Genomic DNA, 20,675 nt, shown 5'->3' on the forward strand with positions numbered 1-20,675 from the left:
TTCACATTGAAGCTCCTCAAAAACTCAACCAAGCGATGTGACACAAATTGAACACCATTGTCCGTAACAAGAAACTCTGGAATTCCCTCACTACGAAATAACCCTTTCAAAAACTTAAACACACTGTTTGTGCTTGGCTCTCTCAAAAACGCAATCCATTTAGAATGACAGTCCACAGCAATCAGCACATACCTTTTGCCTTCATTTTGACCCCCCAATGGGGCTAATAAAATCCATACCAAGCTTCTCCCAAGGTCTATCAGGGAATTGTACTGGACATAGCAGCACTTTCCTAGTATGCATTCCTTTATCAGCACCTTTACATTCATTGCAATTTCTTACCATCATCTCTACTTGACTATCCATGCCTGGCCACCAATAATACAAACACAACAGTTTCCTAGTGCCAGTAATGCCCACATGTCCTCTATGAGCAATTTTAATTAATCCGCACCTCAGCTCGCTTGGTGGAACCAAATGTTCTCCTCTCATCACCAGGTCATTTTCCACATTTAACTCCTCTTTTACTTTAAAAATAGTCTTACTTTTTCTGCTACTTATTTTTCTCCAGGCCAACCTTCACAAATATATTTCTTCATGAGTACTTGACAGTTCTCCCTACCTGCTGCTTCCTTCCAGAACTGTCTAGAAATTATTTCATCCAATATGAACACCCCATGGACCAAACCAACCACAACATCATCTTCCACATGCCCTGCAGTACCAGACATCTGGAAAGAAAATCTGCTCTGCAATATTCCCCACCAGCTACATGTCTCATCTTAATGTTAAATTCATACAACTTAGACAATCTTGGAAGTCTAGGACTAGTCTTATTAAAACTCTTGTCATTCCACAAATATACCAAAGGCTTATGATCAGTCACTATTGTAAACCCTCCACCCCACAGGTATGTTGAAAAATGATTCACACCCCAAACACAAGCTCATGAGTCTCTCAATCGTGCAGTAATTCTTTTTTGCTTTGGTATAAGACCCCTGGACGCAAAAGCAATATGTTCCTTGCCTTCAGCCATTTGGCTCAATACAGCACCCAAACCAACTCCAGTAGCATCAACGGTAACTATGGATGGCACGTACTCTAGGAAAGGTTGAAGAGCTGGGGATTTCATTATCATTGTTTTAAGTGTTGAAAATGCCTCCTCCTGATCTTCCTGCCACTCAAACTTTGATCCGCTCCTTAAAAGTTTCTTCATAGGTTCAGTTTGAAACGCAAAATTCTGTACAAACCATAAGTAATAGTCACACAGACCCAAAAATGACTTCAATTGGTCTTTGTCTTCAGGAGTAGAGCATTTTTCATTCGCCATTAAGAGATCTTCCTTGGGTAAAATTCCCTGAGCTGACATTTTGTCCCAAAAGTATTCCAGTCTCAACCATGAATTGTCACTGTTCCTTCTTAACTGTGATCCCATGATCTGCCAAGACCGCTAGTACCTTATCCAACTTGTACAAATGCTCCTGAACTGACTATGAGCAAATTAGGATGTCATTCTGATATGCCAACACCCTATTTCCATCCCCAAGGAGTTGATACATGAGTTATTGAAAACAGATGCTGCTGAGGCCAACCCAAACAGCATTCATAAAAAACAGAAAGCCCCAAATGGCGTAATAACGTATTGAGAGAACGAGAATCCTTGTTCAGCTCCTCTTGAAGATATGCCGATGTGAGATCAATTCTGGAAAATACTTTCATTCCCCCCAAGTGTGCCAACAAATTCTGGATTCTTGGTAAAGGGAAACAATCCACCAAAATGTTTTTTTTCAAAGATCTTAGGCCCACACAGTCTAAAATCTCCTATCTTCTTCATGCCACCACAATAGGAGAAACCCATTGTGATGAGTCTACTGGTTCTATGACCCCCTTCCACATAGAGATTATGCAGATGTTCTTTAAGTTTTCCTCTGATGCTTAGTGGCACATTGCGCACTGTGTGTACAATAGGAACAGCCCATGGTTTAAGTAAAACTTTGTGTTCATACCCCTTTACCAATCCTAGCTTGCCTTTAAAGATAGATTCTTTGCAAGATGTTCTTAACAATCATGAAACTAATTTTAATTCAACCTTTTCCACTAAGGCAATTGGGTGATCCTTGCCTGGCCTAAGTACCATTCCAAACTGTTATTGGTATTCCACCCCAGATTATAATAACCTGTTTTAGCTACATATACTTTTGTACTTATGATCTTATACTGATATTTTATTTTATCCTGAAAATAATCTATCATGTCTATTTCTTGACCATCAAAGAAATGGCATTTATATCAGGTGGTGATAAAGTAACCTTTTTCCAGTTTGAATAATAAACCTCATCTGATATTATGGTAATGGGTGAACCAGAGTCTACTGTTACGTCCATGACCACCTCGCCAACCATTACCCTTCAAATGGGATCTTTAGATGAACGTAAAGCTGGTTTGGTAGGTGTATCAACTACCAGTATACAATTCTTTTTGAGATCAAGATCATCCACATCTTAATGCCATAAAGGCTGTTGTGACTTAACCAACATGACTTCTTGTGAATTCTTACACACCTGTGCAAAATTACCTGTTTTTTTTTGCATTTCATGCACATCTTCCCCACTGCAGGACATTTAGTTGCATTAGCCATGTGTGACTTAGATCCACACCTAAAGTAAATTATACTCTTATTAGTTTTTCTTATTTCATTCATTCAGGACGACACTCCCTTAACCTTGGGCATCACAATGTTAACATTTTCTGTATGTGCTAATTGTGTTTTGCTCAATTCCTTCGAAACTATAAAGGAGCGTTCAATACCCCTTGCTATCTCCAGAGTTTCATTCAAAGTGGGATTTCTACAACAAAGGATTTTTTCCTGGATTCTACTGTCATAAAAATTTGCTACTAACTGATCTCTAAGATATTGATCTAATGGGCCTAAAAATGCACACGTTGAGGCTAATACTCTTAATTTGTCTATGAAGCTGTCAATAGATTCATTTTGGATTTGTTTTATTGTTAAAAATTTGTGTCTTTCCACAATGATGCTAAGGGAATCCTTGAAATGGTTTTCTAATCTGTTGACCGCCTCTGTAAAAACATCCCGATGGTCAGATGATGAAGATTGTGCTTGTGGCGGATGATCAAAAATTCTTTGTCCTTCTCTTCTAAGGCATATATTATTAAATTGCTTTTTTCCTAGTCGCTGAAAAACTCAGACCATCAATGGCAACTAATTAGCTTTCAAAGGATTTATGTCAATGGTGCCATTTAAGTGCAGGGATTCCTGATTCAGGGAGGAATGACACTGGTAAATTTGCAGTATGCATGGTAATAGATTATAATAATAATATTCAATAGTAATTAGTCAATTTTGCGAAATGACCACTGTTCACTGAAGAATCATTCCTAAAAACTGTGCTTTAGATTTTCCTATGCTTGACTGCCAATAGAAACTGCACATGCATACAGGAAGTAGTAACCAATCAGAAATAAGTACATACAATGCAATAACCAACGAGAGAGCAGCTACCAATTTAATGCTAGCCTCATAGAAATTTTCCTTGACACATTGCTGAATAAGTTGAAAAAAGAGTTAATTATTTAAGTCTATTTATGGTGGCATGGAGTGGACTGACTGGATGGAATAAAAATCAGTCTATGTTAAACGTGTGATTGTGTCTTTTGAAAACTGCTAGTGTCCGAGTCACTGTATAAGGACTCGCCGGTGAAATCAAGTGTGCGAATTACTGGAAAATAATGACTTCAGTCTCTAGATTTGTAATTTACCTCATGCTAGGTTGAGAATGTGCAAATAACTGTAACCGCGTTGATAGGTATACAGTGCGAGTTACCGTAATGCTATCTGAAATGATCCGTGTAACGATGTTCTCAGCGCATGCGCGTGCCAAAGATTTCTTTCCACTGTACACTACTTCTGTTGCTCAACTTATAAACTTCTGTTGGTAAAATAAAGTGTGCAAATCACTGAGAAGTAGACTTGGGTTAAAGACTTAAGTGTGCGAGTCACTGTGGCTCATAATGTGTGCAGCGTAACATTGTTTTCTTTACTCGCGCACAGCTCATAGGTTTGTGAAAGAACATGAAACTGCTGAACAAGCCTTCTGGAAAATAAAAGCTTGACAGTGAGGCGCTCCCGCTCGTCGCTGGTCTCACCGACGCCATCATCGGACAACTTCACCGAGTCGCTGCTCGCACCACGGCCTGTGGGCCCCGCACTCCGGCATCGCCTGTTTACACCGCAGCCTGGGCATCCTCGACGACGACGCTCCTGCTGACACCAGCGCTGCTGCCTGCCCCGTGGCCTGTGGACACAGCTCGTTAGGTACACGAAGCACCGCCCCGTCCCGCACCGCAGCCCCGGTCCACCGACGCCATCACCATCGACTCCTGTGTCGTCACCAGGCATTCTGCCTGCACTGTGGCCTGTGGACACCGCTCGTGAGGGTCACGAAGCACCGTCCCGTCCCGCACCGCTGGCTTGGGCCTACCGACGACAGCGCTTCAGCAATGATGACGACGCTGCCTGCACCGTGACCTGTGGACACCGCACGTTGCACGGCCCCGCTTCACACTGCAGCCCTGGTCTCACCGACGCCGCTGGACACCGCCACCGAGCCGCTGCCTGCACCGTGACCTGTGGGCACCGCACGTCGCATCGTCCTGCTCCGCACATCAGCCCGGACGCCATCCACGGGGGCACACCTGACTTCATCAGCCTGGAGTTCGATCCACAGCACGTGTGACCTCAAGGGCCCGACGACTCCTGCACCGACTCCGGAACAGACACTGCGATGCCGCTCTCCAGAGCTCACCTCGAGGATCCAGATGCCCTGCAAATCCAAGGTACTGTTTGCAGGTCATCCCGACAACGTAGCTGGCCCGCAATGCCGTGGCCGGCCTGAACTGTTGGTTTTGTTGATCACGACGCCGTGATAGCACCAGGTGGAGCTATCGACTTCAAGGAACTGTATTTTGAAGTAAATCTTGCAGAATTCATATTTTTATTACTGTATGTTGGATTTTTATCATATTCGGTCTTGTTTTATATGGATAAATATTGGCTATTTTTCTAAAACTGGTGTGGTGCCCGCTTGTAGTGTTTTCACTTATTACTGTGTGTTATGTGCAAATGCTTTACACATTGCTTCTGAGAGAAGTCTGACTGCTCATGCCAAGCTACCAAGTGGGTGAGCAGGGGTTATCTGAGCAGGTATCTCCCTTAGCCTGACTAGAGTGAGGGTCCCTACTTGGACAGGGTGCAAACTGACTGCCAACTAGAGACCCCATTTCTAACAGGAAGTAATAATACAGATTGCTGCCCCGTGATCCATCGGTGTAGCCCATAAAAAGAGCACCTGCTGTTTTGGTATGTATCTTGAATTTGTACAAAATAAACAGTGCTATTGACAATGTGAAAGAAAGTGCTACAAACAGATACCAATATGTAACACTGCCTACAAAAGGAAAATATGAAAATAATTAGATTGAAAGGATGCTTTGCCTTTGTCTGCACAATTGTATAGTCATTCTACTTGATGCAGTTGCAAATATAATGATCAAGATCCCGATGAAGCTGAAGAATAAAGCACTTAACAAAATTGAATGCAACAGCTAAAATGATGTGTAAAGCAGGAAGGCCCATACTGATTCATGTCAGGCAACCGCCTGGAGTGTGATTTCTTTCTGGATCCCATTATGGTGCTATTTTTATTGTATGTGAATAATATTTCTGGAATCCTGCAGCGCAATCCCAGAGAAGATGTTACCAACAAAAAAAGTTGCGGTACCACTAAAATTTGTTTTTTTAAATTCGTTTTTATTGGTTTTTGTATTGAAATGTGTCTGCTACACAAACCATAGCTCATGTCCCCACCTTAAAAATCACAATTCGCTACCAAAAAGGACTGCTCATGAACTCCCACATGATGTGGAACATGACATCACAATTGAAAACAATGACATTACTGTGACCTGCCACCTTACCAATGGAATTACTGATGACATTGTTACGGCTACAGTCAAACTTCTTGGCCTGGATAAGCGTTATTTAATGATGTTGTATTATTGAGTCAGTTGTTTTATTGGTATAAAAAGGGAGAGAGAGGTATCGTCTGGATGGTTGCTGCTTGAGTTATACTTTGTGAGGTGGACCATAGTTGGATGATTTTAGCTTTTTTAGGCTTTAGAACCAAAATGTCATTTTTACTGTTTTGTTTAGTATATTTCAAATTTTTTCAAGCAAGAGTAGGAGCTACTTGGTGGCCCACTAGCCCTACTTACAGCCCCTCACAACAATGTCTGGTTGTGCACAGCAGGGTTGGACACGGAGTATGCATCCCATTACTCACAGCACAACACCACTGGCCATGTACAGGGGGTTTGATGCTGAGGCTGACCACAGAACTACCCGTGCATCTCAAAAGGCCCTGCTCCCAATCACAGGCCTTATCACTTACTCCTTTTGTCTTGTGTTTGATCATTTATGAGTTCCTTGAAACGTAGGACTCCTAGCTGACAGTTTTCATTATTCATGAGTTTATTCCGTATGACTTTTTTTTGTATTGTCGCACAACGATAGGCCTGTGGCTTTCATCATCGTAACTTATTTACATTCTCCTTTAGTCTTGCGGACAGTGGTACCTTATATGTGTAGTCACTTGTCTCTTTCTTCATGAATCTGAAACTTGTGAGCTCCTGAAAATGTCCCTATTCCGAATACAAAAATGGAGGGCAGGGGCTATTGATTTTTTCCAGAGTTGCAAGTGTAATTTTCCACACTCACTTGTTCAATAACCTAGAACATGTCAAAGGATATACCCCTTTTCACTGTAATATTTTCCGCCATAGTGCTAAACTGGTTAGACATATTTCCTAATTTTTAGATGGCAGAAAAAATAATTGACAGAACTCGTGAGTTTTTTTGCTTGCAAGTTCAATATCCAAGATACACAGCTGAATTAAGCCTTCAAAGCAAAGCCAACACTTGGTCTAAACATTAACATCTCTAGCACCAGTGGAAGGATTTACAATGAATTATAAAAAGAATGTTTTGAGTGAACTTCTACTCACGCAAATTGTGGTGTAAATCCAGATAATGCTTTTTGCTGCAGAGGAGTGAAAAGATTCCTGCGAGGCTTAGCTTCTGGATGTTGGGAGGCACAGGCATTGCCTTAAAGTAGAAAACTGCCAATACACAGCAAGTATTCTAGAATGGACCACATTTTATTCGACAAGAGGCTCCTCATGAACATAAAGAGGGTAAACCAGGAAACCATGACCCATCTCAAGTCATGGTGCAATGACACGCGCCCTGGAATATCAAGACTGACAGTGACAGAAGGTGTTTGGTGGGTCAGGTGACACTATGGGATGCTCTTAGAACATTTGCACAGATCAGTTGTAGTGTGGACGCAGCTCATTTCATGTCTGAATAAAAGGCTCTTTAAAAAATGCTTAAGCAGGAGTTAGTTGAAGAGAAGCAAAATACAACTCTACATTTCTGCAAAATACATGGTCAAAGGTCACTACATGAAGGGTGGATCAGAAGAAAACGTTGAATCTGGCACAGCTTGTTACCCATTACCTACAATCGATATGTACTACCATGGGGGTGGGGCCAGAACTTGTTGAAAAGCAGAGTGCCCAACAACCTGATAACTTTGTTGAGGTACAGCACGAGGCAGAAGCATCTCTCTTGGTGGAAGAGAAAAACAATTCTTCCATTAAACCGCTTAACATGCAATAGGTCTTGATCTAAAATGCCGTAGAACTAACAAGTTTATTTAAGCACAGGAAAAGTCAGATGCCTTATTTTCACGTTACATTAAAATAGTGGACTTTACCCACCATAGTGACTTTGGTATTGTGCATCTGGTGTGTCTGTTAAGTGTGAGATATGCTGCCTCTTTCTCGAAATAAGAATCGACTTAGCGCACTGTTAAGTCCCTGCTCAGAGAGACTTCTCTTTCCAAATGAGCCTTTCACCTCCTCATTCAGTCCAGTGGGTGTGGGATAAATATGCATTTAAACCTTTACGTCCCCCAACCTGGCTTCACATGGTTGAAGATACAACACATGCCTGTGAATAAGGCAAGTGACAATACATGCCACGTTGTGTAAACCCTGAAATACCGAACTTTGCATCTATGATGTCACAATCTTGCAAGAAATAATTTGATTCCTTATTAAAAAAAAAAAAAAGAAAAAAAAAAAGAAAAACATTTCCATACGTTAAAAAATGCAAGTATTATTTATCACAGCAACAAATATGTACGGTTTGCTTAGCACTGTTTTGGATAACTAACCCACAGTATGGAAGGTGTGCTGTTCATTAATCCCTTCTATTGGCGACAGCTCAGTTATTGGAGAAGAACATTATTACATACCTTCCCAGCTGTAACCTGGGTTATGCTGAAGATGCACCTCTGTTTTTTACATTTTGGAAAGAAACGAGTCAACTTATGTTTCTGTTCGACAACTTACTGCACAGATTATATTATCATATGTCATCTTTTTTTCATGCATGAAATTGTTTTCACTGTCGTTCCTGGTAAGGGAAGTATTGTAGAAAATGTACACCTCTATGATACCACAAACGTCTCCTCTCCCATCAGGGGGTGCGTGGTGGTGGTGGAGTGTGGGGAGGGGTGAAAGCTTTGCCTCCCGCTATATTGCACCGCACCTCCTTCCTCTTAAACAGCAACCAGCTCCTGCTGTTGACATAAGTGATACTAAAATAGGCTGGCTGTTGCTAACTTGCTTCTCTTTTAGTTGACGTCTGCTGAGAAATGGTTAATGTAATGTCAGATGCTTCTGTTCTGCCCATCCTTCTCTTTGGTTCCCACTTGTGCTACTTCACTTCCAGCTACTTCCCAAACTTACCTTGCCACAGAGATTTTAGCACTTCTAAGAGATTTGCCTTGAGGATTAGAAATAGAACCGACCATTTGTAATGTATTCACCTCTTAGATATCAATAGTAGCCATCACTTTCAAAGAGGAGGTAGAAGCAGGTCTCCTTTATGCCATTCTTTATAAAGTACTCCAAATACTTAGGACCATAGTTCTCCAGAACTCTGTTTTCAAACATTTGAGCATTTTGATGTGTAGGAAGGAAGAAACGGTTATTTACCTGTAACAGAAGTTTTCAATTGTGTGCCTGTTATCGGTTTGCGTTCTCTGGAGCTAATGGTGGCTCAAAATTTAAATGTGATTTGAAAAGTGTGGGTGTCCACTAGAGGAATTTGTCCAGAGGTTTGGTATGATATTGACGTGTACTCAATGATTCACCATATCCGAGTGAGGGCAGTTCACACTACAGCACTCAGCAGAGTATCAGAACTATATCCCCAATTTATCCTTCAAGTTGAAAACACCATATCCACAACAAAGCATCAAGAATACACGTTATGCCTTACCCTGTTTTGTGTGCTCCACAGTCCTTGCTCTCCTTACACAGGAGGTGAACCGAGCTATAATGGAGGGCATCTACCACCTCGGGCTGCGGAGGGGTTGTTCTCCACTCACACTTGCCAAGGGGGGTGGCGTTCTGAATATAGAAGAGAGTATTTTTCCTCTCACACCAAGTGTCGAAGACTCTGCAGAACTCCTCCCAGGAGAAGAACTCCTTTCCCAGCAAATCATCCTCTTCATGCAACGAAGTAATCTGAAAAGAAAAGGACTGGGCAATGAAGAGGGAGGAAACAGATGGATGTGATAAAAAAGTAAAAGCACAAGTCAAGCCACATTTGGAATACTGAGTAAAGTCTGGCAGTCTCATGTCTGCTATAGTTGTCAGTTCCCTGGGCCACGTATGAGGAATTGTGGCCAGCTGGATGCCTCTATTGGAATATTCCATCTAATTCTAGGGGCTTCACATTTTTTCAATTTCCATAGGCCTTACTTGGAGTATTAAATGCAGTTTGGAAGCTCACTTTTGGAGTAGTGTGCCTACTTCCAGAGGTTGCATGTAGTACTGTGACTAGTTTCTGATACTTTGTGGTGTACTCTGTATATATCTCGAATCACATATTCAGTTCTAGAGGACTAATCTGGAATGTGTTATCCACTTCTAAAGCCCTTCTTTGAAGCACTGAATCCAATTCAGACGGATACATTAGGAGCACAGCACGTCCCATGGGAGGCCAGGAAGAGTAGGAAGTCTTTTTTTTTTTAGTTCTCATGTGGACTACCGTGGTCAGTTCATTAACACGCATGTTTTCAGTATTGAGTATTGTGGGTATAATGTGGGAGGCTACACATGAAGCTCCGAGTGCAGTTTACAAAGTTTCATGTGCATATTGTTGTCAGTTAGGTAAACCCCAAGGTAAGTGTTGCATCAGTTCTGGGTGACACAGATCCAGAAAGTGAAGGCACGCTTGAAACAATCCAGAGACTCTTGTGTAAACCATATGACGTTAGGGGATAAATGTAGCCCATAAGTCTCAATTTTTTAAGAAATAATATTGCGGTCTTCTCCTAGAACTGTAACAGAAGCAATCCGGACTGTCTCAGAAGAGACATTAGAAAATATCAAACACCAAATAGTGTAGAAAATTCACAAAAAGCTCCCAAGCAGAAGTAGTGAAGTACAAAGCTGCAAATAAGTTCAGAACAGTCCAAGACAGGAACAGGGGAATTACAATATAGAGACAGCAAAGTTAAACAGGGAGATCGTGTTTAATAGCAATAGAATACTAAAAAGGTGCTGGCAAGAAATCGAATGCCATTGAAGTCCAATTTATCATTTGGTGCATTCCATACCAACGTTTTCGAACATTTAAACGCATTATTTTTGCCGATTTCATAGTGACTTTGTCCCATTAAAATGAACTCTTTTAGCTTGAATGCTTGTTTCAGACAGTATAAAAAACGTCTATATGGATAATTGGGTTGTAAAAGGATGGCCAAAATATATTTCACAGTGCATTGACGTTTGGAGGCACTTTATTAAAGACCAGAACAAATTGAAACTTGTACTGAGATAACCTAATGCATGAGTTATTAGTTAATTGCTTGGACATACGTGTTTAGGGAATGCACCTTAATGCTTTTTTGAACTATTATTACCTATTGTAATGGGTAAGAGCAAGAGGTTATATTGCAAATTTACGAGGAAGAGGAGCCTGCATTCCAGAAATCTAGAAAAAGACCTTTGTCCTTCGTATCACGGGACAGACGATCTTAATGTCAAAAGCAGACCATGGAAGGTCTTTCTATCAATTGGTCTCTATAAAAGCAACAGTCAAATCCTACCATATTGATCATAACACCAGCCCTGTGGCTTCCGAGCCAGGACCGCTGCATATCGAATACAGCCTGAATGACTTAAAATGCTGTTCAACTTAAAATGCAGCAATAACTCACACGCAATCCCACCCTCCAAAGGTCTTGCATGCAATTTGCAATATGGGAGGCCTACAACCGGCATTATCAGATTTCAGTTGGTAATAAACAATTAAGAGTTTGTTCTTGGGGTTTGCCTCAATTATCTGCAACATACCGCCCACTGAGCCCTACCTGGCCCCAACTTTCACCAATAGACTCAGAAAAAAATGAGCAGCAAGCAAGTCATGAACAATAGACTCCCACCCGACACTTCTGCACTGCACATCAGATTCAACCTTATAACCCAGGGAAGCATTACAATGCAGCAGCCCCTGAAACTTCACCTATGTGAGATCTTATCTACTAGGGTGGTCTCACTTCGGGACACTAGGGGCCCGATTTAGAGTTTGGTGGAGGGGTCACTCCCTCACAAATGTGCTGGATATCCCATCCTCCATATTAGTTCCATGGACTAAAATTGAATCGTAATACGGCGGACGGGATATCCATCATGTTTGGAACTGAGTAATCCCCTCTGTCAAACTCTAAGGGGGTCATTACGACCCCAGTGGTCGGTGGACTAGTGGAGGTAATACCACCAACAGGCTGGCGGTACCTGCCTCTACTATAATGATATTGGTGGTTTGGCCACAGCCAAACTGCTAATGTACCACACAGACCGCCACAGAGGCTGTCACTAGGCCGCCCATGGCATGACCCCACCCACTGCCATGGTTTTAGTGGTTTCTGTACCGCCACTGAAACTATGGCGGTAGGCACGATCAGTGTAAGAGAAGTCCTTTCCTGGCACTGATAGGGATCTCCTCTACCTCCCTCCCCCTAGTCCGGCCCCACCCCCCTTCCTCTCCCGACCCCCGCACATTTACACTCATACACACATATACATACACACACACCCATACACACACACACACACACACACACACACATTCACCCACACATTCATACATTCATACACACTGACAGCAACACTCACGAACATACATCCAGGCACACACGCAATCTCACAACACAACATGCACGTACACACACACCCACTCACGCAAACGCGCATTACACATGCATGCACGCATTCTCACACACAACACCCCTCACCCCCCTCTCCTGTCGGAGAACCCGACTTACATGCATGCAGAGGGTCCTCCAGCAGGAGACGGGATGTGGCGTGGCGCTGCTCTCAGCAGCAGCATCCGCCAGCAAACCACCACCAGGCCGTATTATGGAACATGAGACTGTAAGCCGTGTTTTGCTGGCGTGGCGCTGCTGCTGGCAGCAATTGCCACCTTACCACAGTCCGCCGCTATGACCGTCAACAGAATTCCACCAGCCTTCTGGCAGAATTCCGTCTACGGTCATAATGGCATGGACGGGCAGTAGCCACGGCGATGGTATGTTGGCGGCTATCGCCGTGGCGGTAGACGGCATTTGCCACCAATGTCATAATGAGGGCCTAAAACAGGAACTTAGATGCATGTTATGCTTCAGCTATTAGGAGGTAACCACTGCTGGGTCCTCAGTGCCTCTCTATGAAAGCACAGATTAATTTCTCTAAATAAGACCAAACCTTAAGCAACACTAATAACTATATATAGCTTGTCACAGAGAATTTAAGCTATGCCTACTCTCAAGTTGCTAAGACTGGAACCCAGGGCACTGTGAAAATGTCTGATTAATACTATAGGCTAACTGCACCAAATGAATACATCCAACTTGAACACACACTTTCTATTCTTGTCCCCAATAAATGCTGATATTAACACTTTTATTTCTCAAACAGTCACCAGAAGAAACTATTCCTGGCTTTAATATGTGTATGATGTAATACAGGGGTCTCCAACCTTATTTGTAGTAAGAGCTACTTCTCTGATCAGTGAAAATAATGGCAAGCTACTGGAGGCTAAACAACCTGTGCATTGTTATTAGACACGCCCATGCCCAGCTTCATTGACTTTAAGCCTAATGACCACAGAGGCAGATACTATGGTTTGAACAAAATACTTTCATGAGATGCACTACAACAAGACTGCCACATGTGTCAGTGTGAGCATGTTCTTTGGGGATACGTACCACCATTACATGAATAACACAAACAAACAACCATTTTTTTTTTTTAATGGGAGGAATTTAAAGTGCTAAAAAATGTTCTGCAAAAATGTTCAAAATATGGCACATTTTTCTGCACTATAAATTACACATATTTAAAAACAAATGACTGTATTTTTCAGCTATGGATATATATGGCACAATGTCTACTGGCCACAGCGAGCAAGAGGCCTGCTGTTTGTAAATGTGAAACTTTACAATGTGAGAAAAAATGAAAATGAAGTGTTAATCATTAAGGTAACTTTTCATTTGAATGTTCTCCCATTTAACAGCATTCAGAAACATAATTTTGTTCTCACCTCCAATATTGAGTTAGCAAGGACTTTTATTTAAGTTAAGTAACTCAGTGCTTAAGCTCTTCACCTCTGTGCCCCAGCCCGAGCTTCGGTCATAAATCTGACTGAGCACTGCTCATTATCAGGTTCTGCTAGCTGCAGCCTCATGATAATAATGTAAAATAAACACAGCCTTCCAATAAAATTTAAAGGAAAATGGGACACCCTATTCTTAGTTAAAAGTAAACTCCAGGCTGTGAGCTACTCTGAAGGTGTCAGAGCTGCTGGTACCTTGCGATCAACTGGTTTGAGACACTAGTAAGTCTGCATTTTATCCTTTCTTATCTGTTCCCGTTTACTGTCATGTTCTAGTACATCTCTGATGTCCACCCACCAACCTGATGATCACTGTGTAGAAACGTTCTTTACTGCAGAAGTACATTTCTGGTCAACCGGTCTAAATATGTAGTAGGCAGTTGTAGGGAACTGGGTTGTATTCATGAAAAATACCCAGTTGTGTTTACCTTTTTAATGTCAGCTTTTTGATTGTTGCTGTGGAGTGAATTCCTGAAAGCAGTCCAACCCAACTGTAATGCCCCGTTAAAATTGGTTTGGTGCTTCAACGGACAGTGGACACTTTTTACAATGCGATAGCTGCCTCTTGACAGCTAGAGCAAGCTGGCATGGAGTAGACTGCAGGTCATACAATCTGCAATATGTGAAGGCTGAGCAAGGATAAGTTAGCTGATAGCCCGGTAGCATTTGAAACCTATTCTGATTTTTAATGCGGACTCCCAACAAATCAATTGGGGACCAAAAGAAATGGGCAGTTCCTTTTAATAAAGCATGCTGATGCTAGTTCTTTGAAAGCCAGCAGGCACTTTATGGTTAAGATTTGTTACATTATATTTTCTGACTGGCACGTGGCAAACAGAACTGTGTATATGTATGAATGGGTCCATAATTCATATTAAGGTTTTCATCTTTAGTCCTTCAAATACTTGCAAATTTATTTCCCAGGTACAGTCTAAATGAAATCTATTCATAACTGGCCTGGCTAAGTGAGAAGTGCTGTCTTCCCATCTTCCAGATCAAAGGAACTCTGCCAAATAAAGCCATATTTCATAGGGAATTAGCTTCTGCCGCTGGAGAAAGGGTACCAGACTGTGAATTTAACAGGCTGTTAATGCATCCTCATGATAATTCGTTCGGGGATGCTCTCAGCCTGGACAGAGGGTGGATTTCTGCATCTTTTTGACCGTAGGAGGGCTCTTTGGTTGTAGTTACTTTTAAGGAGGTAGCCCTGAAGGATTGTCAAAGTAGAAGGGAGCAGATCTGAGCTTGGAACATCAGCCATCTTTAAAGCTCTCCAGAGGGCAGGTGATGATCATGAGAGTATGGAATGTAGGAGGGGAATGAGGGAGCTGAGGTACATTGGGTAGGGGGCCCAACAGTGACTATTCTCTCTAGCTTAACTAGATACGAAGGTGTATTTTTTGTTGTTTATAAAAAGAGAACCCCTAGTACAGTGTCTCGAGAAAGCTGTTTAGATAGGGTGGTTTGATAGGTAAACAGTTTATTCATTAAGGTTGCCATTCAAGGCAAAGTTAGAAACTACAATGGACTTAATGCAGTTCAAAATTCTCCACAGAGTATACTACAACAGATCTCGGCTTTATAAAATGGGAAGAGTGAGCACCCCAATGCGTGTCCGCTGCAGTATGGTCAAGAACATATTTCTTCACACACTCTGGGAATGCCGGGATATATTGGAATACTGGGAAGGGATAATTGGCCAGTTGGGATTGTTTTTTGGGCTCTCATTGTTAGATCACCACAATTTATTATTGTAGGCATACTCAATGATGGGATCTCCCTAAGAAGAAATTACTGTTCTGCATGTTGGGTTCTGTCGTAGCCAAGCGAGAGCTGGCCAGGTGTTGGGGCAGAAGCTGTCGCATCCACTAAGACCATGTGGCGTGAGGGGATAAATCAATGCATGGAGGCAGAGAGAGTGGTGTACGAAAGGCAGGAATGCCCTAAACAAATTGAAAAGGTATGTGGACAATAGGGGGCATACCACGGCCTGACAGGTGACTTGGAGGATGCCCCGTGGATGGAGCCATAACCGCAGCAGGCAATGGCCACAGTAAGGAGGCTGGATGGTCGATGTCCGGACCGCGGCCTAGGACACTAGCTCTGATACTGTGAGCCGAGTGAGCTGTGACTGGTCCACTAAATATACTGAAACAGAACTGTGGGTGTGCTGTGGGATTATTGGGTGTATCTTTCTTTCTTGTGTTATCTTGCCAAAACAATAAAATATGTTAAAAAACTGCAAAGGACTTGCAGGGGAAGCAATAGTCCCATAAAGTTTAAATTGATCAACAGGTTTCTGCCATATTGCCTATTCAGATCATTTGCATTCATCGGGACCGATTGAAGAGACCCCTAAGCTAAAATACTGCCCTGGAGAAGAGTAGGCATTACATGAAGAATCAGACAAAGAGATAGGTGTATATACAAGCATACAAGGCTCGAAAAATCCACTCGACCACTCGCATTGGCGAGTCTTATTTGATCAGGACAAGCTATTTTTAATACTTACTCGTCCCTTGTGGCGAGTTGACACTGAACAGATGTTATGTTCAGTTGAAAAGTGGAGGGGCAATAAAAGATGCTGTTTAAATCTTGTTCTTATGTCACATTTGCTCTGTGTTCACAGATAGAGGTCAAAAGTCAGTTTTTCCTACAATTAATTTTCCTTCTGACTGCAGAATTTGTAAGGTGAACTGTGTGACCTGCTGCTTAGAATGTAAAATGAAAGGACATAGGGTGTCAGGTTTTTCCTACATTTAAATGACTAAGTTAACTGTGCACACATTTCGAAATATATTTTAGTAACTGTGAAAGCCCTTTTTTATATTTCAGTGTGATGAAAAAAATATTTTAATAGGATGAAAACAAATCAGAATACTTTACGTGTTGATGTGCAGAGGATATGGTTTCTCAAACCCAATTTTCATAGATTGTTAATACACTATAGTTTTATCAGGAAAGCTGAAAGTTAGTGGAGAGATTTTTAGACATTTGTTGGAAAGTTACACACAGATGTAGATGACAATATGTTATCACATCATGGGTTTAGTAATATATTTATTAAAATTGAGTGTTTAAACAAACTGAGAAATACTCCTGCCCCGATGGCAAAGTGGTTAGTAAACTAAAAGAAGTCTTAGGTTATGTGGGCTAGACGTCATGGGTATGGGGGCTAGATTCTTGTGATGCATGCAGCAAACTTTAGTCTACTTAATAAAACAAAAGAGGTTTTTTGTATTGCAGAAATACTGAGCTCTCATATTTGAGGGTGCAATCATATGGGAGAATGAAGAAAAAGGCGACGGTAAACTATTTGCCTAGGATCACACAATTTGAGACCCGTTTACGGGTCAAGTACATTACAATTAGGTCAAGTAGATTATTTAAGTTACTCAACCTGCAGGTCTAGTAACATTTTAATGATTTTTATGATTTTTCTAGCCCTGACATAGTACTCAACAGATATCACTGACTGATACACAACTTGAAACCGGTTATACCAAGCTGTTGAAACTGAAGACTTTTGGGACATGTTAAAAACAGAAAGAAACACCGAAAAATACATAAAATGTTTTATATCCTGCATAAACAGTATAGCTAATGGCCACAAACCAACCTACAGACAACACCATCACCTATTGTCTCAGCAATCCATGTGGTACATAGCACATGTGACGTGAGAATGCCAAACAAACATATAAACATAAGCACTGAGGACAGGCTTACCCCAACAATTGGTGACCGGGACTATGGCTCTGGTGTCTTCCTAATAGTCAAACTCTGCTGTGCAAAATGTAAAGAGTGGTTGCAAACATCACACTTTAAATGGAAGCAGTATTAGCTCTAATTAGAGCCTGCGAGGTCACTGGGAAGCCAAAAAAGCTAAGATATATGTCACGCTAATGTTATGGTGATGAGGTACGCTGTCTTGTGGGTGAGAAGCCAAATGAGACAACTGTGAAGCAACTCATAGGGAGTGCACATTAGAAATGAGAGGACAAAGCCAAGGTTACACTGTGGCATGACAAAGGGAGAAGGAGGAAACAAATGTAAACCTTTCAAAAAGCACATAACTGGAGACTTAACCAGTGAAGGATGATCCAACAACCATAAAAAGCTGAAAGAGCAGAAAGGTACTAGTTAAATGACCTGAGCAATACCTTGCCAGGCTAAGGACAAAACAACAAAACAACAAAACGTTAGACAACTCTGCCTGGAGGAGGTTTATCAATCTACAAAATTCTCCTAATGACAGGCTGCCAGGATGATATCAAGTATCTCTCCCAATGACAGGAATATACAGGCTGCAAAGATGAAGGTGGAAGGTGTTAAGCTGTCACCACTCAATCACCAAGCATGAAGGTGGAGATTGCGACTAGTTGCAAAACCCTGTCCTGCTGCAGCAACAGTAGATCCTCTAGGAGGGGCAGGCTAATTGGAGGACAGATTCTCAAGAACAGGAGTTTTGACTATCATACACTCAATTTCTTGGACCACTAGGATGACTTTGGACTGGTTGGTCTTGATCTTCCTGAGAACTTGGGGAAGGAGTAGTATATGCAGAAAGGCATACATGGGGCCCGACTTCCACACGAGGCTGAACACCGAGCTAGAGTTGCCTTTGAAACTCTAATGTGACATTACACATTCTAGACAGTGGCAAACAGGTCAAGTCAAGGTTCTCTGCATTCAAGGAGCAGACCATGCACCACCTCCAAGGGCCAATCGCCACTCATGATCCGCTAGGCACAGACAGCTGAGTTCTGCTGCCCTTGCATTTAATAATCCTGCTAGGTATCGCACCAGCAGGAAAATTGCTTGGCGGTCCAGCCATTTCCAGAGGTGCAGGGCATCCAGGTACATCATCCGTGACCCCACCCCATCCTGATTTTTGCAGTATCACATGGTGGTGATGGTGTCCATGAGCACCTATACAAGACTACCCCCTTGATGGAAGAAGGAAGGCTTTCAACGCCCAGTGCATGGCCCTCAGCTTCAGAAGGTTGATAGGAAGTCAGGACTCCACCAGAAACCAGAGTCCTCTGATCTCCACCTCCAGTAGATGGCTACCCCCAACCCAGAAGTGATGCTTCAGTCATCACTGTCAGCTCTGGTTGGAAAGAGAGATGTGTCTGTCGCTGACTAAATTGCGATGCAGTAGCCGCCACTACAGAGCTTCTGAATGTGGTAGGAGGGGTCCCCTTGATATTACTTCAGATCCCACTGCAGAGCCTGATTATGCCATCTGCTTCCCTCGGCCAGAAGGATTTTGGAGGCCATCAGTATCATCAGTCAACCTCACTGAAATCCAGGACTGAGGCTGAAAGATCCAGATCACAGACTGAACATTGTGGACTCTCTTTTCCAGGAGAAAGGCATAAAACTGAGAGTGTCTAGAATGGCTTAGGTGAAGGGGAGCATCTGAGAAGGAAAGGTGTGCAACCTCTGCACATTGGTAGTGAACCCTAAATATGACAGGAGTTACGCTTTAGTGTGGAGATGCTTGAGGACTGCGTGGGGCAAACCTGCCGTCAAACAGCCAATTGTCCTGTTAGGAGAAGACTGGCACACTTAACTCTGAAATTGTGCTACCATCAACATCATCACTTTCATGAATGCCCGAGGAGCACTGGTGAGACTAAATGGCAGCATAGCAAAACGCCCCTGTCCCACTATGAACCCCAAGTAGCAATGACGGGTATATGGAATTAGGCATCCTGCAGGGTCAAGGCTACCATCCTATCTCCAGTGTCAGGAGCAGACTAGAGCTCGGCCCGTGCGAGCATTTAGAATGTTTCCTTCTGGGGGAAGGTGCTAAGAGGGTGGGGGTCTAAAATGAGAAAGTCCTCTGTCTTTCTTTGCATCAGAAAGTAACTGGAATAAGCATGTCTGGTGCTTGCACCTTCTCAAAAGCCCCTTTAACCAAAAGGACTTGCACTTCCTGTGGCAAAATGGACAGATGGTTCCACATCAGTCGTGGGGGACCAGTGGAAGGTGCGGCGATGTGAGAATGAACGATAGGGCACATTCGTCCAGACAAGTTGCAGAACCCATCTAACTGATGTTATGGCATGCCAATCTGGCAAGAATCATCAGATTCTGCTTTCCACCAGGTGGCTGTACTCGGCAAGGGCATGCTAAAGGGGCTTGCAGGTTGGTCAGTGGACTGGGCGGCAATTTGATCTTGACCACAGGGGCACTATGGCCTCAACTGCGAAACTGCTGGTTGCCTTCCTGATGTTGGATTTGCTGGTGCTAATGGGCACTTCTGCCGGAGTAGCGAAAGGAGCATTAGGGCAAATGCCTATGACATACAACTGGACATTGCCTGAAAAACAGGACTACAGCCAAGCATTTTGGTGAATGGCGTCATTGGTGCATATGGCCCACCTGTTGTAATTCGTAGTAGCCAAGCCAAAATGAATTGGGAGTATGACTATGTCATGAATGTCCTGTATAGCCTGGGCGAGGACAGGCTGGAGATCTCCAGGAACACCTGGGAGGACTTGAGATACTGAATTTCAAAGCCCATCCCACCTTCCTGAATAAGCCTAGCTCTGCCTCTCTATTCTGAGAGTTAAGTGCCTAAAATAAAAGATGTATTTTTTATTTATGACTAAGTACATTTTAAACATGTTCAGTGCTATATGCCTAATATGTCCAAGTCAGCACCATACAAAACCTCAAAATAAACTAACAAGGAGAAAAAGAGAATGGGAGCTACAAAAATAGGTAAGAAATTAAAGAATGAGCAGGGACTACCCTGATTTGAATTGAATGGGGAAGTAAAAACATATAGGGGGTCATCATGAACATCAACAGGCTGGCGGTGAAGACC

General features: G+C 42.5%; 1 protein-coding gene across 2 annotated transcripts in view; it reads right to left on the reverse strand.

The window, feature by feature from the left end:
* The window catches only part of LOC138246180 (uncharacterized protein ZSWIM9-like), a 135,849-nt gene that overhangs the window by 38,465 nt on the left and 76,709 nt on the right, over positions 1–20,675 (reverse strand). For both annotated transcript variants that reach the window (XM_069200504.1, XM_069200505.1), the window contains exon 8: positions 9,431–9,678. In XM_069200504.1, the coding sequence (XP_069056605.1) occupies positions 9,431–9,678 (248 nt within the window). The remainder of the gene's footprint in view (positions 1–9,430; positions 9,679–20,675) is intronic.

Source organism: Pleurodeles waltl, chromosome 7 (genome assembly GCF_031143425.1).
Source record: "Pleurodeles waltl isolate 20211129_DDA chromosome 7, aPleWal1.hap1.20221129, whole genome shotgun sequence".
Taxonomy (NCBI): domain Eukaryota; kingdom Metazoa; phylum Chordata; class Amphibia; order Caudata; family Salamandridae; genus Pleurodeles; species Pleurodeles waltl.